Source organism: Microchirus variegatus (genome assembly GCF_963457635.1).
Source record: "Microchirus variegatus genome assembly, chromosome: 16".
In the NCBI taxonomy this organism is placed as follows: Eukaryota; Metazoa; Chordata; class Actinopteri; order Pleuronectiformes; family Soleidae; genus Microchirus; species Microchirus variegatus.
The window spans coordinates 12,096,516-12,124,242 of NC_139817.1; the positions used below are offsets into that span (position 1 = coordinate 12,096,516).

General features: G+C 41.9%; 1 protein-coding gene across 1 annotated transcript in view; it reads right to left on the reverse strand.

Annotated features, from left to right (window-relative positions):
• unc5cb (unc-5 netrin receptor Cb) overlaps positions 1-27,727 on the reverse strand; it is a gene marked incomplete at both ends in the record, with an annotated part of 122,665 nt that overhangs the window by 10,076 nt on the left and 84,862 nt on the right. Inside the window, 8 exons of the mRNA XM_083903175.1 lie at positions 19-106; positions 3,346-3,708; positions 5,583-5,774; positions 8,359-8,415; positions 12,360-12,524; positions 12,782-12,949; positions 15,767-15,947; positions 27,213-27,316. Coding sequence (XP_083759301.1) covers positions 19-106; positions 3,346-3,708; positions 5,583-5,774; positions 8,359-8,415; positions 12,360-12,524; positions 12,782-12,949; positions 15,767-15,947; positions 27,213-27,316 — 1,318 coding nt within the window. The remainder of the gene's footprint in view (positions 1-18; positions 107-3,345; positions 3,709-5,582; positions 5,775-8,358; positions 8,416-12,359; positions 12,525-12,781; positions 12,950-15,766; positions 15,948-27,212; positions 27,317-27,727) is intronic.

Genomic DNA, 27,727 nt, shown 5'->3' on the forward strand with positions numbered 1-27,727 from the left:
GCAGGCAGTGCTGCATACCTCATGATGTCCTTCCTCTGAACCGTCACATACATCTCATACACTCTGCCCTGAGGAATGGCTCCAGCTGGAATTAGCAGACTCACCCCTGGAGAGCGACACACACACACACACAAAAACAGGCGAATGTAAGAGTTATGAAAATGTCAAGTAAGCATGGGTCAGTAAAAACTTCAGAACTCAGCTGCAGGGCGTACATTTTGTTGTTAATGTTGATGTGAATGTTATAATTGTGAAAAGGAACGACGTAACATTATTTTTATGCTGCATCTGGACGACGCAGCTCCTGATTAGATGCTGAATGACCACATTTTTTTTTGAGCATTAAAATTCCCTTTGGAACATTTTCAGGAGAACTTCTTTGTGTTTTCAGCAATACCCTGACATGTTTGAAGCTTTCTTAGGTTTCTTACATTGTTTTTTTTTCAATTTCGCTGATTTCGCTGTCTTAATGGAAGAGTATTTGGTATAAGTATGTTATAAGATGTTATGTTATATGATGTTAGGAGACGCTATAGTATGTTATAAGATGTTATATTATGTTATATGCTGTTGAATTCAATATTAAAGTCAAAAATCTGAGATTTAATTCAGTACTCAGATTTCTGACTTTAATCCCAGAATCCTGACTTATGTGTGGCCCTAACACTATTCCATACGCAGTCGAGAACGTAACGCCACCGACTTCCTCATCAGCACCACACAAACTAATTTAACAATGCCATGAAACCTGCCTTGAAAGACATTTATTTGTAAGATTTAAAAGATAAACACTGCAATTTTAAAGTTTATAAATAATGTATAGATGCTGTAGCTTATTTCCTTTTCACTCAAAAGTAATGTGCTTATGTATAATGTGTTTACAACGTGAATATCTGCTACAATATCCACTAAGATATTCAAAACAAATGGAATAAAAGATGCAAATCTACATGCAATACAACACCAGTAAATAGCAGGAAAAACAGGGAAGTAAAGTAAAAACAACAATAACCTTGCACCTCTTAATCCCGCATGTAAAAACTACGATGGTATTTGACCGCCTTTCCCCACGGCACCAAGAAACAATGTGACATTTTATTTCTAAAAATCAATAGTTTTGCTTCTCCTCATAGGAAATCTCAGAAGATGCAGCCAGCATGATTTACATCATTTTCTCAGATTGATTTTATACGTCCTGTCTGATATGTCTTTTTTTTTTGGAACCATACTCCCCATACACACACACACACACATACACACACCCACACGGTTTCTCTGTCTGGAGGGCATTTCTCTGATAGCTCATTGATTTCCCCTGTCCTTGTACTTAAGTTTTCAAAAGGTGACAGACAGTTTTTCTCTTGCTTTCCAAAGCTACATCACAACTCTGCCACGGGGACGTCCTGGCACACAGTGCCACTCTCCCCTGCAGCAACGCTTCAAAGAAGTCACGAAAAATGCTTTTTAAGACGGCGCAAAAACACCCAAAAACAGCCACACACACACACACACACACTCTGACAAGCGACACGCACTGTTTCATTACCCAGACAGACGAGCAGATCGAATATCAAATGTGCTTGTTCCTCTCCCTGTCCCTATGTAACATGATGAGGTGGCCAAGCACAACCAGCAGCTGAAAACATTTTTACAGGAATTAGAAAGAAGACGGAGGGAAAAATTTTGAAGAAACTTAAGAAGTCGATGTATCCTTTAATGTCGCTGCTACTTTGTCTGAGCCTGTCAACATGCATCGCCGGCACGGTTACGAGCAGCCTGCGTGGTTTTGAAGTGGGGACAGCGCGGCTAATGTAAGCTGACTGAAACAGTACACCTCTTCTTTTGGCACCCGTGCTGCACCACACCTTGGGTTTCCATCAACACATACTGTGAGTCATACAGCGTGTGGTCAATGCGCTCGTAGGTTACATCTGGTTTAGCGTACTATTTCAAAGTCATGTCTCTGTGTGTGAAGGTGATGCTGGCAGACGTGGTAAGGTATTAACAAGGCAGCTCCGAATCTCATACATGTAAACCTGTATGTAGTTATATTAGGTGAAATTCAATATTAGCGTAAAAAATCTGAGATTTAAGTCAGTACTCTGACAAAAAAAGTCAGATTTCTGACTTTAAGCTCAGAATCCTGACTTACATGTGGCCCTCATACTCTTCCATACGACTCTGTGTCTTTACATAGAACAAATCACTTCCTCTTGGCAGCACAGGAACGTTACTTCACAGACTTCTTCATCAGCACCATGCAAAGTAATTTGACAATGCCTTGGTAAGGTATTAACAAGGCAGCTTCAAATCTCATACATGTAGACCTGAGTTTAGAACATTGGATTTCACCGTTTTATGTCCATTATCTCTGTTATTTGCTGACAAAGGTGCTCTAAAAACAAACTTTACTAACTTCTTTGAAACTTCTGTCAATAACAACGTGCTTTAATCACTTCCTGTGTGAAGGATTTTAAAGGCTCATATGTAAGAATGTGGCCAACAACGGTTACTACACTCAAATTCAAAACACAGAGGTTACTTTTAGGTTTGGTTTTCTCCGCCATTGAAGCTCAGACCTAACTGGCAACCCGTAGTTCCTCGGCAGCTGAGACTCTACTGACCGCAAGGATTGGTAGACGGCGCCACATTGCCAAAACATGATTTCAAAACATGATTTGCGGTCCGCAAATGATTTTTTCTAATGTGAATAATTTGTCTGTACTGTTGTTGTTGGTGAGTTCAGTTTGTTATGAACATTATTCCTGAGTCTCTGTGACATATTAGGAGGATTTTATGGCCAGTCGCTTTAGATTTATTACATAATGCACCTTTAATTTCTAAAATGTGGTGTACTTTCTGTGGTAACCAGTGTAATATAGAATACATTTCCAAAAACTTTTTAATAAAACCTATAATAGGCTTTTTATAGTGCACAACACATTACTCATCCTCGAGTCCATATTCTGTGCCACCGTCACTTACGACATTATACGGCCCACTCGAGATTTACGGACTTGCCAAAATGTTTTCAGACACAAAAATGTACACACACACACACTCTTTTTTTCTGAGAAAATGAAAACCAGCAGCTCCATTTAAACAAGACAAAAGACAGCTAATGAGGTTTAAGATGAAATGTACAACAGAATTTGCTGGAACAAGCAGATCCCTTTTCCATGAATCACAACTAATCCATTCCTTTGTTATTCTATGTTTATCTCATAGCATATTTTGAGAGATGCATGCTGCTGGTGGCCTGGTTTTAAAAAAAACAAAAAAACATGAATATGAGCAGAATCACAGAACAAAAACATCATTATTGAGTGTAGCGTTAGTAAGCACCTGAGTTTGGCACAATGAGGTGCCCCCCCTGGGAGCTGAAGGAACCCAGAGCGGTGCAGGATGGATCCCTGGTGCGGAGCAGCGTCTGGGTCTGCATGCGGCGCCCCATTGTGCTGTCACTGTTGTCGAGGAGGCAGTGAGGCAGCTTAGGTGACAATTTAGAGGAAAACTCTCCTCCCAGGTCGTCCTGCGGTGTCATTAAACCTGAGGAGTTATACACCTTGATCTTCAGGTTGGGAAGAGGGTCCAGCAGAGGAGAATTGGTCATGGGGATTTTGTCAGCGACGTCGTGGAGGGCGTAGACGGGGCCGCGGTACATGGCGGCCGCCGAGGTCAGGTCAGGGGGCGCCGTTAGGAGTTCAGCTGGTAAAGGAAAGGAAATCGGTCAAGCGGAGTAAACGGTGCAATGTGAAGAACTCTAGAAAATTGAAAAACAACCACAAGGAAATGAAGTGTTGGCAGCAATCAGCGACACTGCAGCCTCGCTTTACTCATTTGTTTTTCTCTCATTAGGGGAAGTCCACCTCAACACCAAGGAAAAATGACTCAGTCAAAGAGATGGTATGGGCACAGCTGTGATTCATCAGCAACAGATGGCATCGCTAACACTCGGTTTTACCCAGCAGGTACAAGTTAGAATGTTCAATAGCTGGACTGAGTGGGTGGAGTGAGTGCAGTGTGAGCTCGCCGTCCTCCAGCTTCTCCTCACCCTTCCAAGTCCTCCACGTCCCCCCCATCCCCCCAACAACAACTTTGTAAATTTAAATTGACATGGAATGAGAACGTTTCGAGAACGTATCGAGCTTTCATATTTATTCCAGTAATTTTACATTACTGTTCTCATTCAACAACGTGATGTAATGTACTATTTCCATCAATAACCGCAACGGCCTTCTCTATGCAAAGTGAGGTTTGATGTGTGTACGGATGTAATATTCAAGGTTTTCCGATAGCTTGAAGTGAACATCCATACACACTACCTACTAAACATTTTTATAAAGACAGCCTTGTTTGGATGGTTTTATATAACTATATTTAATTAACCTTTTTAGATACTTTGGTAATTCAGATCAGCAAAACGGATGCAGTTTGAAATGTTTTGTTTATGTTTTGCGGAATGGAAAATAAAGCTTTGAATGTGTGCACATGAAGTTGCAATCGTGTTACATGGAGATTTTCTGCTTTGGCTTGGTGCTGCATTAGCAGACCGGACTTCTTTTATGTCGGCGAGTTTCACTCCGACAAGGACAATAACAGAAAAACACATTTAGCAAACCAACACATTTTGGTTTCAAATATCAGTTAAACATTTGTGACTAAAGCTAATAGGAAGCGTCCTTCTGTATCCGTCTCTTTATTTTCATCCTGCCGTTTGCCTCGTTGCCAAACCACAGACTATTTACAACACAATTACTGTGATCTGTCTGTTTCCCTGCCGTCTTTTTACCCGGCTCTCTGCCACCTATCTTCATCGCTGCGGTCTCACTTTAAACTCCTGCAATCACCAGCCAAAATCTAAGTACAGTTTAATATGCGACATACAGGCCGGCCCTATCATGGCTTAATGATGGGTCATGGTTTGGCCTCCCATCACGACGACACGGGCATTTTGATGTTTGTTTCCTCACAGTGCGAGGATGCTGCCTGTGTTTCTCAAACAAGCTCGCGGCTCATCGACAGTCAAAGTGCATGCATTCACATCCTCACTGAAACACACGAGCTGCCAGAGCCAGCACACGAGCAAACAAATGACTCATGCACATCTCATCGGGTTGATTCTATGGATCGCTAATGCAAGTAATTCCCCCGATGCCTGGCAGAGTGAAATGTGTTTCTCTTGCTGAACATTGAAAACTGACAGGACTGGATGCCTTGTCAGATTGGCGTTGCTGTTTATTTGTGCTTTAATCAGACATTTACAGATGATGAATAATAGCGTCACCGAAAGTTCTCGTTCAACGGCCTCGATGATATTTAGCAGAGCAAGTTTCTTTGATCCTTTAAAATGTCATTTCAAAAGAAAAACTCAGTGGAAAAAGAAGCTTACGCAGGAGAAACATTCAATCTTTGCCTTTCCGAAACTCAAGTGTTGTTTTATCCCAAGGATCTAACTCTGAGTCTGTGTTATCTGGTGTTTACGCGCTGACTCACAGGTGACATGAAAGACACTCAGACCTCTGCGAGCAGCAGGCAGACGCATGCAGACGAAAACAAACACATATATCTCTGTGTCACACCTTTGCGGGCAGTCTTGATGCTGACTGGCTGGAAGCCACCGTTGAGGGCAGAGGAATCGATGATGTCGGAGTCAAAGTCCCGGTGGTTCTTCCTGTAGATGAAGAGCGCCACGACGACAGAGATGACCAGGCACATGATCACGGCGATGACAATCCCCACGTACAGAGCCACGTCATCCGTGCTGGGCGCCACTGGAGGGAGGGGGTTCAGTGGGCATTGAAGGAGAGGAGAAAAACACAGAGAGAGAACACATCGTTTTAAAATCTGATAATATTATATTATAACAGTTATGATTAAGATTAATATCCTGTTTTAAGCTTGAGCCAGACATTATTAAGCATTAACGTGACACAGATTAAACAGGTGGCATTTCCAATCGTCCACTTATTATACTAATTCAAATTATGAATGAAAAGGAACAATGACGCACGTGCTGCGTTTAATTTGACACAAAAAACTCTGGCTCTTTATTAACTTCATCTTCGTCTGTGTCACGCATCGTCAAGGTAACAGTTAGCGTTAACAGTGTAAAGACGATGACGCCGCTGCCGAGCTCGGCGAGCAACGGTGCGGTTAATGAGGAAGGCTCAGCGACACGCTGTCCTAACAAGGAGGCTCAGAGAGCAACATCACATAGTTCTGGAGACAGAGTTCAACATTTTTCTTAAATCTGCAGAAAAAAGATCTAGACATAGCTTGCATTTCTCATAATTGTCTTTCATCTCCATGTCTTTTTGTCTCCACCTTCCAGCTGGAGAAAGAACACGAGGTCTGGCGTGGAAACAGTGGCTGGTTAGAAATTCAGACTCATTTACAGATCAGACCTTTTAAAAGAAGACGACTGACAGTTTGAACGCTCTGTAGTGTTTGCTAGAATATGTGGTAACTCTTTATATTAAGGAAAACATATTCACCATTAACTATGTGCTTACTAACATGCATATAAGTCGCATACTAGCCCTTTATAAGTAGGCTAGTAGACTAGGCTAGATTTTTCCTACATAAGGTGTTAATACTTAACATTAAGCATGTATTAACACCTTATGTAGGAAAAATCTTAATTTACGTCGTAATAGAGATAGAATAAGGTTATGTAGAATAAGGTGTTAGCACGTGTTTAATGATTACTAATAAAGGCCTAGTATGCTGCTTATATATGTTAGTAAGCACCTAGTTAATGGTGAATATGTGTTACTGAAAATGTCCTTCACTGTTACCAAGCTGTAACGTGAGGAAGAGAAGGACTCTTCAGAGAGAGAGAGTGTGTGTGTGTGTGTGTGTGTGTGTGTGTGTGTGTGTGTGTGCGTGTCAGGGTGTTAATTGGACAAGAATTCAAAACAACAAACTTTATCAAGACAACAATTATTAGTAGATTTGAATTTCACAAGAAGATTTTTTTAGATCGCTTGAGTATGCAAATGGAACCGAATCTCCACCAGTAGATGGCAGCATCAGACATAAATCTACACGACGCACTTAGGGCACATTCATGGTGGCCAAGTGTTTGTGTAAATCTGTCTTGTGCGTCTCACAGATACAGATGGCACTCAATCTGTCTCTTGCCGTCTCTCTCACAAAGGAAGAAGAAAAACCAGGAGCAGGGTACACGAGTTGTGTATTTTATTTTATTTTTTATTTTATAGACGCACATGATTTATGACCTGATTTTCAATATAAATAAGCTTTTACGTGTGTTTAAATGAGTACATTATTATATATAATAGTTCTGTTTAAAATCCACTCTAATTCATGCCTTTAATGAGTCCACCGAAGTGAAAATTGGTCGTGACCTTCACTGGGGTGTTCCTTACAATGACGTTATAAACATGGTGATTAAAAAATTAAAACACATCATTACTTATGTTTAAGATGTACTGAACGGTCACAATTAAAGGGGAGGAGAATTTAAAACTGCAGTCGTTTCAAAGACCAATTCCCCTCTCGTGCCCTGGTGTTCTATATTCAGCCATGACAGAGACACGAGTAGAAACATACATCCTATGTTAGAAATGTTAGACCTCTCATTCAGAAGCAAACCCAGTGATGAAAGTGTGAACAATGTAATGTCATTGTGTGACCTCTGCCAAGCTTCCCTGCAGATATTTTATGCCCTCAGAGGAACAATCTCACATCCAAGGCTGCAACCTGCTAAGTGTTCGCATTAAAATGTATTACTTAGATTAATACATCCCTTTGAACGCGAGCCATTGTCGGGGAGGGTAAAAAAAAGAAGAAAAAAAAGAAAAGAAAAGCACAAGAAATGGAAATGAAAGGGATTATTGAACATTCAAGTCTTTGTGAGGACACAGGGCGAGATACAGAGACCTGACTCTGAGCGCAGGCACAGAGTCGGGATGAAGTTCATGAGAAGCAGCAGGGTAAAGGGCAGTGTCAGTTCTGAGTTAGAGGATGAAAAATAAATATGGCTGAGAACTGGCAGCCAGCGAGAACAGAAACATTATGAGAAAGAACAGAGCAAAAAATAAAAAATAAGAGGGAAGAGGAAAAATGCCCTGAGGAGGTTATCTTTAAGTTTTAAAGAAGCAGAGATGAAATGGAGAAGAAAAGAAGCATGGATTTTCATTCTGTTGTGAACAAGGTTTTTATCATTTTATGTTTTTGTGCATAAAATGTTGATTCTTTCAATGCAGAAATGAGTTGACAAAGGCCACGAGCGCTTGTTCACAACCTGCCGATGAAGACGAGAGACGTGGAACTACGTACGTACAGAAACATGTCAAAAAATAAGGAGTGATTAAATAAACAAAAACTCACATGAATTTCCAAAATCACTCTTGTCTTTGGCCTCAGAGGACTTCTGAAATAAGGAACCTTGAGGAGAGGAAGGTATGTGGATGGGGAGAGAGAGAGTAGGAGGGGTCGGGGGGGGAGTTGAGGGGAGGGGTGGGGTTGGCAGGCAAAGGATGGAACATGGCAGGAGACGGATGATGAAAATCAAATTTAAGCCAACAGAAAAACAAACTCAACAAATGAGACAGCAACAAACTCATGAGTAGGAGTAATGACACGGGGGAGGCGATCGTTCTTGATTTGGCCCCTCCTCTCCGGATCGGTGTATACTAGCGTATAGAGACGGATGAGAAGAAGCGAGAGGGACATGGAGGTTCTGCGAGGGAGTGGCGTGATCCATCAGCTCAGGCTTAGTGCATCAGCATCAGCAGCAGCATCAGCAGCAGCAGTGGGACTGATGCTGGCAGGTGAGGGGGAAATGGGAGGGACTGATAAAGTATGGGCTTCCAACAGAGTCAATAGAACCTACACAAGACCTGCATCTGTCACCCAATGCCGGATGGAGAGGGAGGTGCGTGGAAATAAAAGGAGCAAATATTATTTTAGGAAAGTATGGGATGAAAAGAAGCCGGCGCTTTGGGGTTGATGCTTCCTCGTGGACAGGTAATAACGCTGAATTGAAGTGGAAAGCTGGCAACAGTGGCAACCGGGGGGACAGCACACGACGACACATAATATTCACTCTCCCTGGGACATCCATAAACAACTATACAAACAATGAAGTCCTTATTGAAGAGGGAGAGAGCCACAGGCAGACAAGTGGACCGACAGCAAAATCAATGACTTGATAGATGGGCTTGGTGTGTACATGTAATCAGGCAACAGGGAGGCCGGGCTGCAGGAGGAGGGGAGGCGACTGTCAGGGTCAGTCTAACTGATGGCCCGTCTGAACCCATCCTGTGGAGTTTCTGTTCATCCTGATTGAGTCTACATTACAGCGAGGTAAAGGCATGCTGCGGTGGGCGGGGGCTGCGAAAGAAACGATGACTCCTCCGTGACAGTGCAGGAGAAAAAGGAGACACTAGAGGAAATTGTTGCCTGTGATTCTGCCATTAATTCTCTGAATATGGCACATATCCAGCCTTATTGTCATCGGCAGGGCTGATAAGTCATAAGTTAACTCTCGTTGTTCACATGCTCGCCGAACGCCCCGTCGAAAACCCTCGAGTCGCGGCTTCTCCGATCTCTGTTATGTGATAGCAACCAGAACATTTGCCTTTGCCAGAGTGTGTGCGCGCTCTCCTTTCTCCGGATCAATATGTCAAGAAAATGTCATGTCTGAAAGAGCAGACTTACCAGAAAATTGGAAAACAACATCAGAATCAAGGAGGCAGTGCAAAACAGAAATTTGGAGCAGCGAGCCTCAGCGAAGAGTGAAAACAATACGAGTTTTTAGAATTGGAAAGGTCTCCCTGAAGGGGCAGAGTGCAACCTCTTTCGATCAAGCTGTAGATACTTAACTTTGTGAAATGTAACCCCAAACTCCCCGACTGTCTAAATGTGATGAACACCATACAAAGCAAATTATAACACAAGTCTTTCCCTTTTTTGATTTCGAGTCAACTCAGTTTTTACCGAGGCAGAAAAACAAGACTTCTATTTCCAGCTCTGGTTATATTAAATTGCATTGCTCAAATTTTTTTTTTTCAGGGAGATGGATTGCGACTGAAATGATTTAAATAAATTCAAACAACAGAAAATGAGATCAAGCTGCAACGGAATCCACAGACGCGCGTTCGCTCGCATCCCGGGCTCTGCACTGCAGGGAGCAGATCAACAGTCCAAGGTGAGTTCAGATTGCACACAACTTCCATTCCCAATCATATTTGCTACAATGTGAGCTTTCAGATAATGGGGCCAGCCTCCTAAATGCTCGTGGAAATGGTCATTAGCATTGACATAAGTGGCTTCAACCCTCTTAGCTTCCCCAAAAAAATCAATCTCTGAAATGATCCTAAATCTATATTGTTATGGCTCTATATTCTCTGCAAACTGGCCATCAATCTACAAAAAGAAACTAATGCTTCTGTGAGCGTCTGGGTTCTGGAGGGTGTGCAGTGAGGCGGGGCGGCGTGGACTGGGCGTATGTTGTGCTGCAGGGGGGGGGAAATAACACGAGACGAATAAGACGGTAATGTCAAATGAAATCTCCGTCTATGTGCAGCACATTTGAGCGCACAGTGCCGTGAGATACTGTTACGTCAGCCCAGCTGCATTAAACATACATATTTACCATCCCTGTGATGTTAAACCTAACCTTCAGTAGATCATGTCAGTGTAATACTACAAGGAAACGTTTGCAATAGCAACAACGGGGGCTGCATCAAATCGTCGATATCCAGCATCCCTGCTTATTATATTAATAGTGTCACAACCACCATCTGTAGCAGGTTATACATACAATGGAGGCATCTGTTCCAATGTGTGAATATAACACCTTCAAAGATGTTAATTGGAGAGGAACTGGCTATAACTCCTTTACTGTGCAGTGCAAGTCCTTTCAGTGCTATATCCTTCTTATCCACTTAGAAAAAAAAGGAGAAAAGAAAGAGAGACAAACAAACAATGTTGAAGTAAATCTAAACTTTCCAACACCGCAGTGAACACACACACATAAAAACAACACACACACACACAATGTGTACATGCAGCATGACTGCAGTCGGTAAAAGAAGCATAAGGGAGTGAGGGCCGAAGCAGCTGAACTGTGAGGCTGCTTTTAAAAATGATGGAAGAAAGTTAAACAAAAAAAACACTGCCTACAGAAAAAAAAAAAACTGGCAGCAGCACAAACAGGCTTTGTCTTAAAAAACGAAGTAAAACCAGTAGAAACATTTTGAGTTTCGTAGAATGGAAATCTGGTGCAGCCTGAGGACGACTTTGTTCTTTAAATGATTGCTCGCTTCCTAAGACGTGTAATTGGCAGCTACAGAAAAGGTCTGCACTTTTGTCGCGATGTGGCTTCGTGTTTCCTCTCATTTGACTGACGGAATACAGTCGTTTTTTTTGTTTTTTTTAAATTAGGGTAGCAATCAGAGCAGCTTGGTAGCTGTGACCTCCCTTATGTAATTGCAACATAATCACTTATTATTATTTAAATATAACTACCAAAAATGCTTGGCCTGTGATGAGCACAACTGCTTAAAGTGCTTCCCTATGTGACCTAGTCCTTTTTCTAACGTGTACTTATAGTTTGGATAAAGCTGAAGATCTGCAGTGGTTTCTGCTTTTATGTCACTTTCATCCCGACAGAGAAAGCGATTGAATGCAGACGACAGTGAGAGAGCATTTCAGCGTGTCTTGGTTTTTTACATACACTACCATTCATAAGTTTGGGGTCACTTAGAAATGTCCTTATTTTTGAAGGAAAAGCACTTTTTTTCCAATGAATATAAATGAATCAGAAATACACTCTATACATTATTAATGTGGTAAACGACTATTCTAGCTGCAAACGTCTGGTTTTTAATGGAATATGTACATAGGTGTATAGAGGCCCACTTCCAGTGTTCTAATGGTACATTGTGTTTGCTAATTGCGTTAGAAGGCTATTGGATGATTAGAAAACCCTTGAAAACCCTTGTGCAATTATGTTAGCACAGCTGAAAAAAGATTTGCTGGTTCTTTGACAAAAGAGCAAAATTATTATTTTGAATAAAATCATTATCTAATCTTGTGAGTGTCTTGACTATATTTTCTATTCATTTTGCAACTCTTTTGACGAATAAAAGTGTGACTTTTAATTGGAAAACACAAATAAATTGTATCGGTGACCCCAAACTTTTGAATGGTATTGTATGAGTGAAGTGAGACTGGTAAGAAAGACAGGAGCGGGGGTGTTGTGTGGAGATGTGAAACACAGCGTGGTGATGAAAGAGCAGGATGAAACTCATGGTCAAAGGGTGAAGAAATTGTGTTTGGTTGGCAGGTCAGAGAGAGTAGCAGAGGATTAGTCGAGTACTCACTCTGCATGCACAGCCCATCGGTGCAGTTCTTGGACTGGAGTACCATGCCCTCACAGTCCTTCCCCCCATTTTTGGGTGCCGGAGCGCCGCATTCTCTCCTCCGCCAGTGTGTGCACTCTGTCCCACAGGTGGACCACTTACTCCACTCTGTCCACAGGCCATCCACTACCACACAACGACAAACAGGACAGACCAGGAACAGAGTGAGTGGAATGGACGAGCGAGGAGATGAAGACAAACATGAGCGCATGTGTGTGGGTGAGTGGGCACATGATGTTGGAGAGAGACACACACACACACACGTAATGGTGGAGGCACAAACAGAGTGAAATATGTAAACACAAAGTTGCATCATATTTAATTTTTTTCTGTGCACGCAGACCTTTTTCCACCTACTGGGCATATTTATAATTCGGTCATACCTGGGCAGAGAGGATTACACGCCAGCTTCTGGATGCCTTGTCCGTCACAGATGGCGCCGCCGTTGAGTGGCGCCGGGTTGGTGCAGCTGCGTGTGCGTTTCTGGTAACCGCGGCCACAGCGACTGTTGCACACTGACCATTCTGTCCATGTTGACCATCCACCATTCACTGTAAAACATGGTAATAAAACATACTATGTTAAATTGTCATTTTGCTTTTACTTTCTCTAAATGAGAATTCATTTTGCAATTAGTTGTCAAAAACAATTCATCGTTTGTCGACAAAACAAGACATTTGAGGACATCGTCATTTCCAGGTTTGACAAATACTGATGAACTTTTTTTATGGACCAAGCGATTAATCGAGAAAATAATCAACAGATTAACCGATAACGAAAATAGTTGTTGGTTGAAGATCTACATAAAAGTAATAAAAAACACATTAGGGTGAATTTACACAATACATACAATATATATACATACATATATATATATATATATACATACATACATACACATATACATACATACATACACACATATATATATACATACATACATGCATACATCTATATGTATATATATATATATATATATATATATACACACACATACATACACACACACACACATATATATATATATATATACACACATATATATATATACATACATACACACATATATATATATATACATACACACATATATATATATACATACATACATACACACACACACACACACACACACACACACACACGTATATATATATATATATGTACATACACACACACACACACACATTAGGGTGAATTTACATCATACAAACAATATATATACATATATATAATCATATATACTTATTTACATACATACATACATATATACACATGCATACATACACACGTACATATATATATAAATGCAGTAAAAGTACGAACAGACAGAAAGAAAAATACTACCTATTGGAGAGACCTATTGGAACATCATTAAGTGCAATTCCAGTGTCAGACATATCAATTTATAGTCGTTTGTACACAATAAACTGTGTGTATACTCGGCAGAGTCTTTGTATTCTGACCCTGAAGTCTCAGGTCGTTACTTTGCCGTGCAGCCAGACAGTAAATTCTGGTCATATTGCTCCATTTTCCATTCACTGATTCCTCCTAATACCTCTCTTCCTCTCTCATCCATCTCTGTCAGCGACTAAATCCAGTGGAGAGTGACACCAGAGTTTGTGGCTGAGAACAAGTCTGTGGCATTTGAGATGGTGGAAGCTGGGCCCCCCCCCGGAGCCTATGACTTTCAAATGTGACATGCTTACGAGTGAAGCCCAAAATAGTGAACACTAGGGGAAGACTGCCAAAACCCCACATTTCTTTACCGTCTGCCTCTTTCCTTCTCGGATTATGGCTCAATCTTTTCCTTCTTTCTGTGTCTCCTTTTTTTTCCCCCTCCCTTCCTGTTACCAGCTTGCGCTCCTATTTGGAGTGACCTTGTAGTGGGTCAGGAGAGAGAGCCACTGGGCTAAAAACACACTGCCAATCCTTCATACTTTTTTATCACTAGTATCGCATCCAACTCTCCCTTATCCCTTGGGTTTATCATACTCCTCTGTGTGGATGTGCTCTTTCACATACATAGCATAGCTGGGTATATACTGTGTCAGAATTCTGCTTTACAAAAGGGAATAAAGAAGGGAAAACCTTGGTAAGAGACAGTGGCCTTGCCCCTGAAATCTGCACTCTCAGATTTACAATTTGTGTCTCTGCATCACCCTTGCAATGTTTCCCGTGATGACCACATTATTCTTAATGCTCACATAAATGAAACTTACAGTCGACATATTATACCCTATTTCTCCAAGTTAACCTAGTTCCCTAATGAACATGTCTGTGACATGCTTTGGTCAGAATACCTTAAGGATGAAGCACGGCAGCAGTTCAATCACCCTGCCAAAACAGCAGTTCTGAACACTCGGTTTTGAGTGCCTGTCTCTTTAAATGCAAATGACACACGGGAAACTACGCCAGCGTCACTGAGACTCCGGCAGCTAACAGCAGTTATCATTTGGAAAAGCCATCATTTGCCGACTCTTGCCGGCACATTGCCGTCATATATAAAATGTATCCACTGGACATGTAAATCCTCTGAGGCTGGAAGTTTGTGTCGAACTCTGTCAAGAATAGAACCAATCATCTCCAACCAATTCAACCAATAAATTGATGAATCATCTTTTTTCACACTTTGCCTACTCTTAGGGCTTCCAGAGTCCCAAATATGAGTATTACAATGATTAAAAAGTTGATTTTGCATAATATGTCTCCTTTAAATTGCAACAAAAACTCTATCTCTTTGTTCAGTCGAAACTGCCTTGTGTGTTTACCCTGTGTGGTCATGATGTAACTCAAAGTAAATCCTCGGCGCGATGAGGAGGTCTGACAAGCTAAAGATGAACTCTGCTGGCATCGGTTAAGTGAACCATCAAGCCCGCTGAAAAGCGAGCCCACAGGTTCAAAAGAGTCTTTGTTCCATGTGTCATGTCTGCCGTCTTGAGTAGCCTCCAGCAGCCATTGAAGTCAAACTTCACAGTCGCGCCGCACGGGTGACATTCATGTTCGCTGATGTTAGGGACAGGGTGGCTGAGCCTGTGCGAAGCCACAGCAGGGGTGTCTTTAAGTACGACTCAGCCACATCCGTACCTCGCTCGCATTTCAGAACATCACACATTTCAGGCTCCCACTTTTTTTGCACACCTCCGGGCAAGAAACAAAGTAAGTGAATGTTACACGCCACCGGAGAGACGGGGATTTGTTTTATGCAAAATGACTTTGAAATAATGTTTTGTTCCGAGCTGAGATGGCTTATTGGAATTCAACAGATTTCCTCTGCAGATGTGTCGTGTGGGAAACAAGCAGGATGAGATGAATATATTAGACCCAATTGATGAGCGTTATTGTTCAAATGTAAGACAAATGTTTACCGTAGACGATGACTGTGGCGGTGGTGCTGCGTCTCTTGGCCACAATGTTCTTAGCGACACAGGTGTAGTTGGCAGTGTCAGACAGACGAGCCTGTTTGATGATGAGGTTGTGGTCGATGGTGATGTAGAAGTTCCTGTCATCCGCCGGATCAATCACTTCCTCGTTCTTTAGCCACTCCACCTACGAAAAAAAGGAAGGCACAAAGACGATTAATCACAGAGACAACAGAAGAGATGTGAGAGCAGACACAAGACAAGTTCACCTCATTAAAAACGAGGAAAAATCACAGCAAAGCGTTAAAACATCTACAGTTTCTCTTGTCTCTGCCTAACTTCTGAAACAGCCACTGCTACTATATAAGAGCACGGTTGTACAGTCTCTGAGGTCCTACTACAAAAAGTCAATAGCAATCATGCTCCTTTTTTTTTTATCCCCCTCCAGTATACAAGCACAACAGTCACTGCAGCTTTGTCAGACAGAAATCTCTCCACAGTTCCCACATCTAAGAGGCTCTGACCTTTTCCTTATAAGTTCCATATCCCTAAATGACACCGAAATTGAACTCCAGACACTATCGCCAGAACAATGGACATTTGTAGCCTGTACTCTGCAATGAATCACAAAAGATCCTTAAAAGGTTTGACATTACAAAAGGAAACAGACATGCCACACGACACCACTGCCCTCACTCTGATTCACAAACATTCCCGGTTCTGTTGTGTCGTCATGAGGCCAGCCTGACAAACAGCTCATGTCCTGTGTATTGTGATTTCCAATGAGGAACAGGGCCAGATAGGAGATAAGACACCAAGGAGCAGTACAGGCACAGATAAGAGGAATGTTTATAAAGGCTGGTTCTCATGAGAGATAAAGTATCTCAACGAGAAAGGAAAAAGAAGTGGCGCAATAACCTGATATGAGTCCTGCCAAGACAAAACAGTCTGAGTCCACCAGTGTTGTTTCTTAAGCAATTAAAGAGGTAAAATAGCATGAAGATGTGCCAGGTGTAAAAAAAAAAAAAAAAACATCTTTTAAGACCCGTATTGTTAGAACTTCGCCAAAAAGGAAAGATGGACTGATTAAGACCTGCACTGGGCTATACACAGGACGTGACTTTGATCCAGTGGGAAAACACGAAAGAAGCGAGGAAGAAAACATTTGCAATACGATTTTGATTTCAAAAATACTCTTTCATCCAAACCTTTTAATCAGTGCATGCATCACTGATGATATTGCACCTCTGAAGACACGAACGGATGCCAACTCAATATGAGCAGAGGTTCACTCTCTGCATGATGTATATCCGCTGCTGAATTCGCGTTCTCCTCCACAAACATGCATCAACCGAATGAATCTCACAGAGCCAAGAAGAGCGGGATTCCCTCAACAACCGTACGCGAGCTGAAATTAAACCCGTCTCTCACATGTGCACAATGCAATAAGAGCACGAGTGCAGCATAACATCTGTTTTTCAGGAGATGCGTTGAATCTGTCAACACTTATTACAGCGCGTAATCTTTGTTCCTCGCCAGAAAGATGAGCATGTTTTGGAATTACGTTTCATTTATCACGAGATACTTAATGGAAGCAGCTTTATTGTTACACCCAAAGTTCATTATAACTGGTGTATGAAGACGACAAAATATCTCATGTGCGTTAGAAGCATTAGCAGTGGTGTTGGAATTACTGGCATTTAGTCAGTGAAGGGAATCAGACAAATTAACATCGTGGTCTTGACATTTCATTTATTTTATCGAAATGACGAGTCTGGGGTGTAAGTGTTTTTGTTAGGCAAAGTCTGTGTTTATAAAAACTAGTGCAATGCCCATAGGAAGTATAGTAGATTTTTCAGTTATGGTAATGCACTGTGCAACCTCTTTAGGCACAACGCAAATGTTTTCAATTTCGATTAGCATTAGCGTAGCTAACTCTGTTGTGACTGTCAGTCACGCCGCTAATGCTAATCGTAGCCTCACTAGCTTACCTTTGGACACAGGTTTGCCAAGTTAGCCGCAAAGTAGTAGCATGCTAATGCAAAATAAATATGCACTCGCATATTGGTGAATGGACACCGACACCACCGTGAGGACAGCCTCTTCACTCTCACCTCCCCGCTCCAGACAGCGCAGCTGCTGCTGATGAGCCGTGGCCTGCCTGGTGTAGCGTGATAAATCAGCGAAAATTAAAATTCTTGTAACAAAGGATGTCCACAGTATATGATAAATGTATATATGTTTTTAGTTCTGTAGAACTTGTGCTGTCGCAACTTTTAAGAACACATGATTCAACTGCCTTTCATTTGCGGTGACTGCAAATAAAGTCATTAAGTTAATGTTATTGATACAATATTCATCATACAATACAACCATCAGTCTTGAACTTGAAATTAAATAAACAAATATGACCAGAGAGCACGCCTCCTATAAAGAACAAAGATCTGACAGTGATCTGAACATCATTTTGTGTATTCTTTGTTCCCCGCGTCGAGCAAAAAAGTGTGGGAGCATGGCACCAATAACCGAATCAAGATGATGCAAATGTGAGAAACGGCTGTTTTGTTGACACAGTAAATATTTTGGCTTTTAGTACTGACAGCAGTGTTTGTAGAGCATATGGCATTGTGAAGTGAAAGGTCTGATCCCAGAATAGAGATTGACAAGGATACAAAAAAAAGGTGGTTATCCAATTTTGCACCAATCACAGCAACTGCCTCTCCAAAACGTGCTGCGTTCAGATGTCAAGAGCACTTTTAAATGAGAAGGTAATTAAAAATTGAACAAAAGAGCTTTTCAGTGCAGATGGAGGGTTGGAAGGGAGACGGGAGTGATGAGAGAGAGAGAAAGCTGTAGAAAGTCAGTGTCAGAAGTGGGGGGAACGAGTGAGTGAGAGAGCAAAAAGTGAGCAGCAGTTCACCCATCATTTATTCTGCACCAACTATAATTAGGACTCATTAATAAAACCAGAGATGAAAAGGTAAGCCAGTCTTCTCCGCTGCACTTATGAAAAGATTTCAAATGATTAAAAGTCAGCAGAAGACTGCAGTCTCACACAGCACTAGTTTAACTTCCTCTCATAGCAGCGGACTAAAAAAAACAAAAACAAAAAAAACATGGAGTAGCCTTCAGACATGCACACACACATGCACTCACACATGCACTCGGAGCTTGTTAGCGTCTGATTGGCAGTGAAACATCCGGAGAGGTAATTGGCACATTTCTTGTGATTAACAACATGAAATTGCCACACGTCAGTTGTCGTAAATAGAAAACAGTCTTCCTATCTGTCTGGAAACAGCCGGGGTGACAGGGAGACGAAGACAGGACGACAGACACCGAAGCCAAGAGAAGGAAAGAGACAGGCAGCCACGAGATGAAGACGGAAGAAGACAGAGGAGGAAGCAGATGCACATGCAGAAGGACGGCGAGGACTGGCGTGCCAAAATACATATGAAACATCATCACCGGGGACTGTCAAGAAACGGCAAATACAGAGGGAATAGAGGAGGAAGTTTACGAAGAGGTGACTTTGTCTTGAAGAGCTAAAGACTGAATGAGGGGGGAAAAGACTGAAGCAAGAGGTAAACAAAGAAGAAAGACATCCAGCCGAGAAGCAACACTTTTTCATCTCTTGAGCTCTGGAAAATTCATGGGCCATAATATATACTGTATGTATTGGATGGTACTGCGAAAAAAAAAGAAGAAATAATAAAAATACAGGGGAATAAAAAAAAAAAAAAAGGAGGTGCTGTACAGTGTGGAGGAGGGAAATCAATGAGAGTGACGAAAGGGTGACACGTGTGTGTGTGTGTGTGTAGTGTAGGCATAGTTACAGCATGTGTGGGCATCCATCATCACACAGAACAGTGATGTGTTTCATTAAGGTGGTCAAGATGACAGAGGTGTTCACGAGTGTCTCGTCACTGTCTCATTTATAGCTGCAGTGACTTGTAGGAGGCATTGTGATTCTTCCGGGAATGTGTCATGGTTTTATTGTGTGGGTTAGTGTTTTTATTTAAATGCGTTTGCGGATGCACCTTTTAATATTTTTATTTTTAGTATTTTTATGTTCCCTTACATTATTAAAATGGTTGTGTAACAGATCCAGCCGATGCACAATAACACCATTGATTTGGAGTCAAAAATCTAAAGAATGAATATGTATTTTTCACTCAATGTTTGGTCTCCATCGACCCCTAAAACAAATGCGTATCCACACCTAATTAATGTCAGCCCAATGTTTACTGCAGGCCCTATCGTCTTAACTCTCATTTTTCTCACTTTCTCATTCTCATCTTTAACCACTTTATCCTCCACATGAGGGCTGCGGGAGGTGCTGGTGCCAATCCCAGCTGACATAGGGTCAAAGGCGGGGTACAGGTCAAAATAGAGACTATCAACTCTCATACTAAAGGTCAATTTAGAGTGTCCAACTTGCCTTATCCTCAAATCTGCATGTTTTTAAACTGTGGGAGGAAACTGGAAAAAAACCCACACAAACATGCGGAGAACATGCAAACTTCATGCAGAAAGGCTCTTGATCTCGGGTCTTCTTGCTGCAAAGGCAAGAGTGCTAACCGCTACACCAGCCGTGTGCCCCTTAACTTTATGAACTACTACAAAAACTACTGGGAACGATATCTGCATCCTGATAAAAGCTGAATTATTGCTTAAAACACGGATGAGAGATGACATTTACGCCCAAAACGAGGGTCATGTGATCCATGGTTATCAATTAAATAATACAATTTACAGATCCATCACATGTCTATATGTCTGATAGCACATGTTGTACTGTAAACTGAATCTGAGCAACTGTCATGTAACAAAGGTTCAATATTAAAGCACATATTTAGCCTTTGGGTCTTGGAAGGAACCTAGTGGTGGCCTATATCCTTCAAAAATCAAGAACTGGCCAGCAGCTTTGGTGTCCTACCCACCAGGGTCACTTCCTCTCCCACTGGCAAACATAACTAGCTTGCAGAATCGGCTACAACAGCAGCGTGGGAGGAACCAGCGAGTGGGATGTTTCCCCGTGTTGCCAGGGTGTGCCAGAACACCACTAATCAGCACAATATACAGAAGAAAAAAAAAAAGAAGTCTGTATACAATCCACTCACTTGTTAGGAACCAGTGCAAGGCGAAACCATTTATTACTCATCACTGGCGTGTCAAAAATAGAACGTACCACAAAGTATGAGGGTGGAGAGGGGTGTGAAAAAGCAAGAACAAGGAGGAAAATAAAAACGTTCCACAGCAACGTATGAAGGCTCCTCTACAGAGAAGTCATTATGAGCTCTCCTGCTTCTCCACGAGAAGTCAAACTATCTACACAGTGTAATTTATTCATTTCCCTTCTTCGCAGCGTACTCTGCCGTATGTGCTGCGGGGTTTGAATGACACACCTGGAGAATCCACTACAAAAGGTTACAAACTGATTATTCAATCATTCACTACAAAACGAGCCATATGCTCCACATCTGCCTGCATGACACGTATGGAAATGTGAGCCGTATAAATATTAACAAGCCGAAAGGCACAAAGGTTTTGTACTTTGAATTTTTGTTGTGCATGTGTTTGCGTGCGTGTTGTTTATGACGGGAGGAGCTGCGATGGAAAGGGTTAGGTAACAGAGGTGGAGTGCGAGCAGTTACTACAGTAGGTGTCCGCACAGAAGACGGATCACAGAGACTCGAGCCAGGAGTAATAACCTCATCCAACTTGGTCCTGCCTAAAGCTCCACACAGTCTGGTTAAAGGAGAACAGCCATCACTTAAACTAGCTCTGAGAGCAGAAAGTTATTTCTCCACTGAAACACAGCCCTGTCTGTTTTCTCTTGAACATTTCATGTGCCTCTTCAAAATGTGATTCCAACAATCCCTCAGACCATTGTACAAGAAACTAAATCTGGGTGAGGTTTAAACTCATTATATTACAACAGCGTATTAGGGCCAAGTATGAAAAAAAATACAAAAAATACAGACCAGGGGAATCGGGGGGGGGGGGGGGGGGGGGAGTATTTTCGAGAAAATAAAGTGGCAGATTTATGAGATTAAAAGCTAAATGCAATATAACAATCCAACTTCACTAAAGGTAAATGTACCTGATGCAGCCATGTTCCATACTGTTGCACCTCCTCACTAACGTGTCCGTGTGGCATTCCCTGCTTACCGGGCAGCAGTAGATATGCTACTTTTAATCTCATAATCTTTGACTTTTTTTCTGGTAGATTTGCTAGTTTTAATCTCATAAATTTGCCACTTTATTTTCTCGTAGATTTACCACTTAAATCTCATAAATGTGTGACCTTTTTTTCCACATAGATTTGCTACTTTTGATCCCATAAATCTGCAACTTTATTTTCTTGTAGATTGTCCACTTTAAATCTCATAAATTTGCGACTTTTTTCTCATAAATTTGCTAGTTTTAATCTGATAAATCTGCAATTTTTTTCTCGTAGATTGTCCACTTTAAATCTCACAAATCTGGGACTTTTTTCTCAGAACCCCTCCCCTGGGTCTGTAATATTTTTTTTTTCATACTTGGCCCTATTATGACGTTTTATTATACTGTACATTTTGTTATTTTTTATGTATGGGTGGATTTTACAACCTGGGTGCAGATGAGCGTGACCCTTGCATGCCGTTTTATGTTATGTATTAGCTACTATACATTGGTAACAGGACATTGTTAAGGCTTTGTCAGACGGGGAGTTTTGTGATACACTTTGTGCACACATCCCCGAGTCTCCCGTGGCCTTTAGAGAGGCTGCGATAGAGGTCAGCACTCTCTCTGTATACAACACGCAACCTTCAGCAGGACAGGGATGGAAATGCTGAAAGTGATCCCTCCCAGAGCAGAAAAGGGCTCAGAAACCGTTTTGAAGTGATTTAGACACAGTTTATGGGAAAATGCAGTCTGTGCCATTCACGTCTCATTTCCATGTTAATGAAACTACCGCGTTCCCTCTCGCTCTTTGTGTAACACGAGACACAAAAAGCATCTGCGAGCTGAAACCGGGGAGGCTAGAAAAACCTCAGAGTTCAAACAGTAAGTGTGGTTTGTTTTGTAGTCCATATTGTGCATGTAAAGTATTCATATAAAAAAAATGTTTATTTATTGGTCTACTTACCCGTGCAGAGTGTAATCTGCCTCTCACCCAATGTCAGCTGGAATTGGCTCCAGAACCTCATAAGGATAAGCGGTAAAGATAATGAATGGATTAATGGACGGACGGATGGATGACTTCACTTTGCTCTGCTTGTTTTTTGTGTTGTGACTTATTTGAGGTAACAGAAAGGGCAGAGGCTCAGCACAGAGGACGGCATAGCTCACACGTGTTGGGCTGAAGGGCTAAATCACAGCCTTTGCCGAGGGGGAAACTGCAGTGATTGACAGGTGAGCACCTGAAGGGCAGTCAACTGTTGGCTGCTGGAGGGATTTAGCGTGGCCTCCTGATACCTTGTTTCCCATGGGTAACCTGAATGAAAACACACTTCCTGTTCCGCTGGGCACTGGAGTGTTGTTCTCTTGACATCTTGCTCTCAAACACACACAAACGCACCATTCTGACTGGGAGGAAGCACTCGGCTATTTCTTGACAAGGTGACGTGACATGCTTCGCGCTCCACCTTTACTTCGCCGATGAAGTGGAACCGGGCCTGAAATCAACAGTAATCACTGACATTTACGCAGCGTGGAAGAGGTGAAAGCTGGATTTCCAATTGCAACAGTTGAGATATTTAAACGAAATTAGTTTTTGTAACACGGCATTTCATTTATATGAAAACATTTCTATTAAAAAAACCGCTTAATAGCATAATCAACAGTTTTGTCACTTCTGAAACAGAGAGTGTGAAGTAAAGATCTTTTTGTTTCCTGTCTTTCTTCTTAGTAAAGCCGATGGACTTAATCATGGCAGCATGGGCCCCGCTTCCCTGCAGAGCATCAATGACTCATTACCCATGATAACACGGCAGGACCCTGGCTGACTGAGGAGACGCCTGAATAAAAATCCTGCTTCCATGGAAACCGGCTTTAGCAGCTCACGGCTCTGCATCACCTCTGAACTCTTGTATTTCTCTCAAGGCTGTGACAAGTGCTATGAAGTGGAGCTGGAGATGGAGGGCATGGGAGGAAAAAAAAAAAAAAAAAAAGAAGAGAAGAGAAAAGAACAATAAAGCGGCAATCTTTTACAAAGGAGATTTAAGTCCATTTTATGAGCTTGCCACATATTTTAGAGTATGAAAAGAGGCCACTGTTACCTCTGCCGAAGCCCTTTAGCTGTTGATAATAGGGTTCCGTGGAGTTATTCAAAGGACAGGATCTGCACTGAGCTGATGGTGATCCCTCTATCCTCATCTTTACATTTATTACTCTATCTACGGGTCAGTGCTCTGCAAGTCAGCTCACATAACACAGAAACAGTGAGATAGATCCTTTCCAGCTCAATCATTTCCGTCTCTCCTCTCCACAAAACAGCTTCAACAGCTATACTTTCCATCTGCACCCGATTACATATACTGTATATAGTATTCATAGCTAAGAAAATGTGTAACAATGACTTTTAGAAAGCTCGGCCATTGTCTAATGTCGTCAGACTACACAGGACGCTTAGATGACTGAGTTGTTGTGCTATTTCAGTAACCTCACCCTCTACATTACAGTCCCCCAAGGCCAAAGTTCCACTGGTAATGGTCACAAGGAGAGCCAAAATAAATGCCTGCTGCTTGTTTTCTTTGTGTGTGTGTGTGTGTGTATGCACAAGTGCTTGCATGTTTGACAATGAATAACCAAACTTGAAAAAAGGCAGATAACTCAGAAAAGCTCAAATGTCTGACGAGAATTGTTTCGTGTGTTCTGCCATGAAAACTTGTTCTGCTATGAAATCTCGCTGCATCACCGCAGGAGAAAAAAACCCCAAAAACCCTGATTATTCAGCATAATTTGTAGCTTTCAGGGCAGCAGCCCCCGCAGAACGCCAACAAAGACTCCAAACCACTTGAATGGAATCACAGGATGTCGTTACTGTGGTAAACCATCATGACAATCTATAATGTGAATCATCTGAAGAGAGGGAAGACAAAGACGGGAACACAAATAGCACAGTGCCACTTTGTAATCTGAGATCATAACTAATTGCGATCGACTTGCTCCGATTCTGCCGCACATGGGCGTCCGAGTTCTGCAACTGTACGCGAGAGCGGGGAAGAGTAACACATCATCGAAATGACCTGCGGAAAAGAATGTCACTACAGCTTATCCAGACCTGATACTTTTCTGAAAAGTGAAGCAACAACCTTGAAATATCACAAACTGCCAGTGCTTACAAACCTGTAACTATTAAGATGTCAGCGAAGAAGCAACTCCACAGTTAAATGTTGTTTTAGTGCCATCAGCAGGGCAATATAGAAGGTAATGGCTCCCTGCACTTTTGGAATAGTTGTCAAAACCTCTATGATAGACTTTGATAATAAAGTTATATTTCTTGAGAGAGGGAAGCACAGTTCATCCACCATTCTGCTACAATCCTTGTGTTTACAGGATGAACAGACTGTCAGTGGTCATTTGACTTGTTGGCAGCTTAGTTAGTAGGTGTGCTTGTTTTGTGCATGCGGGTGTGGTGGAGGTGACATGTGGCATGTCCGTTCTGCTTGTCCTTTCCCGTGAAGGAAAAGCTGTCACCGAGCACAGTGTCCACGCAGTACAGTCGACATGATTTCACCAAAAGTGCTGTAAGAGTATGGGTTTTATGGCTCAGCCACAGCCTGCCATCCGGGGGCCAGCCTCTCTTTCCCTGGGCAAAAGCCTGTAAAGGAACCACAGAGTGAGCTGACAGCCCTCTGGAGGCCTGACAACAACCCACGAGAGCCAACCCTCGACAAACCTCAACAACACTTCTTTCTCTGCCATAAGCCTCTCTCATCCACCCTCCATTTTTTGTGCCATAGACGGGTAAAATATGACAGATTCCTCCCCTTCACAATGGCTTTTACATATTTTTACAGTTTTATATGTACCACATAGCCCATCTGCTTTTCTCCCAAGCTTTTTCTTGGGCAGGCTCGTGTGAGAAAAGTTCAGACAAACACAAAAGAAAATGCAGCATTCAGTTTTGTCCTTTCTTTTCCCCCCATTGAGGCAGCTGTGTTTAAGTTCAGGGGGGAAAAAAAGAGGAAAAATTACATGTGGAAAGGAACTGTAGTCCTTTTTTGTTCATAGCTATGAGGTAAGTGTGAGTAATTAAAGAAGCTCAAAATGTTCCTCTGTGCACACATAAAACTCGATCACACACGGAAAAGTGAAAAGAGCAAACAATCACAGGGAAATGGAGGGAAATCGACTGATAGATTTTTTCACCACCAAAAGATTTCATGATGCAAAACTGCAACGGGGAAAAAAACAAATATTATCGGTCTTGTCATACTTTAGAATATATAGCTATTTTGTTGGCAGGTAACGATATGAAAATGGCACTAATTTGACACCACCAGACACCAATGCATATCTGTGCCAGGACTAAGCCCTTTTAAAGTCCTCATCTGGGTTGCCACAGCAACTCCATATCTCAGAAAGCATACATGTGGCCAAGATTGGACTCCAACTGAGTCTTTAATCACTTCACTGAAGCAATCCAGGATTGACAGAAAGACCTCAGACAGGGGGCAGAATCATTAATACTGTATGCCTGTTATTGCAACACTATCACGCTGAACCCTGGGTTGTATAAGGGGAGTCTGCGGAGTGCAGGTCCCAAACTTTTAGTCCATTTAGCCTGTCAGCACTTTCACCGCGGATAAATGCTGTGCAGTTCCACTCACTTAACTCGGCTTTTCCAGGTCAATCACAAGCCTTTACAGAGTTCAGCCCCTACACCAACAGCCGAAGAAGAAAAAAAACAGCAAAGCCCCCCGACCCATCAAACCACCCTTTCATCCTCTATTTATGTCCTTGCAATCTCAACTGAGCCTTTTCAAATACAGCCATAACAGCGCTCTACTGTAGGGCAGGGAGGAAGTGGAGCATGCAGGAGATATTGGCGGAGCCAAGTTAACACAGGGACACGACCGGCTTTATTATTTCTTTCCTCTGTAGCTAATTACAAGTTTCTTTCCTTGGACCAAATTGCAGCGACTGGAGGATATTCAGCAAATTCCCAAAAGGCTTTAGTAGCCAAGACAGTAGTGGAATTATTTGATTAACACTTGGGAAATAGGGAGAGTTCATCACTGAAACTAATGCTGCAATAACCCCCCCCCCCCCCCAAAAAAAAATATGACATAAAAGAAAAGAACACAATATATATGACACATGATACATATACTAAATATACAGTGATATTTCAGCAGGACCCAAATCCACAAGCTCTTCAAATACAAACCAAACAGATTCTGCCTGATCTTGTAAACAGAAACTAAATAATAAAAATGTGAGCTAGTTTAGAGTTTACCTCAGCGGCTGGTATGCCTTCAGGTGGACGACACTGGAGCAACACTTCCTGTTCAAGTGACACTTCCTTCCCCAGCGGTTCTTGGTCGAACGTCTTCCTCAAGTCTGCAATGAATACAAAAAGCACATTGTTGAATATAATATAATATTTATGTAAAAAAACGTGGTGATGTGAAGGCTAATTTTGAGGAGAAAAAACATGACTAAAAGTATATATTAATAACATCATCAAGTACAAATATACAAAAGCAAAGTACAATTTGACAGTGAGATTTATACTTTCACTCTCTCTCTCTCCCTCACCTTCAGCACTCCCTCAAAGATAAATTGTCTGGAAGTAGATTGAAGGGAGATAGGGAGGAGGGGGGATCACTCGCCCTCCAATGAAAAACCAATATTTTTGTGGTGTGAGAGCACTGATGGAGAAGTGCAGGGCAAGGATAGAGGAGTTGACAGGGCAGGATTACTGGAGGTGTCATGCTACACTGGAACCTAAAGCCCATTAGACATATTTCA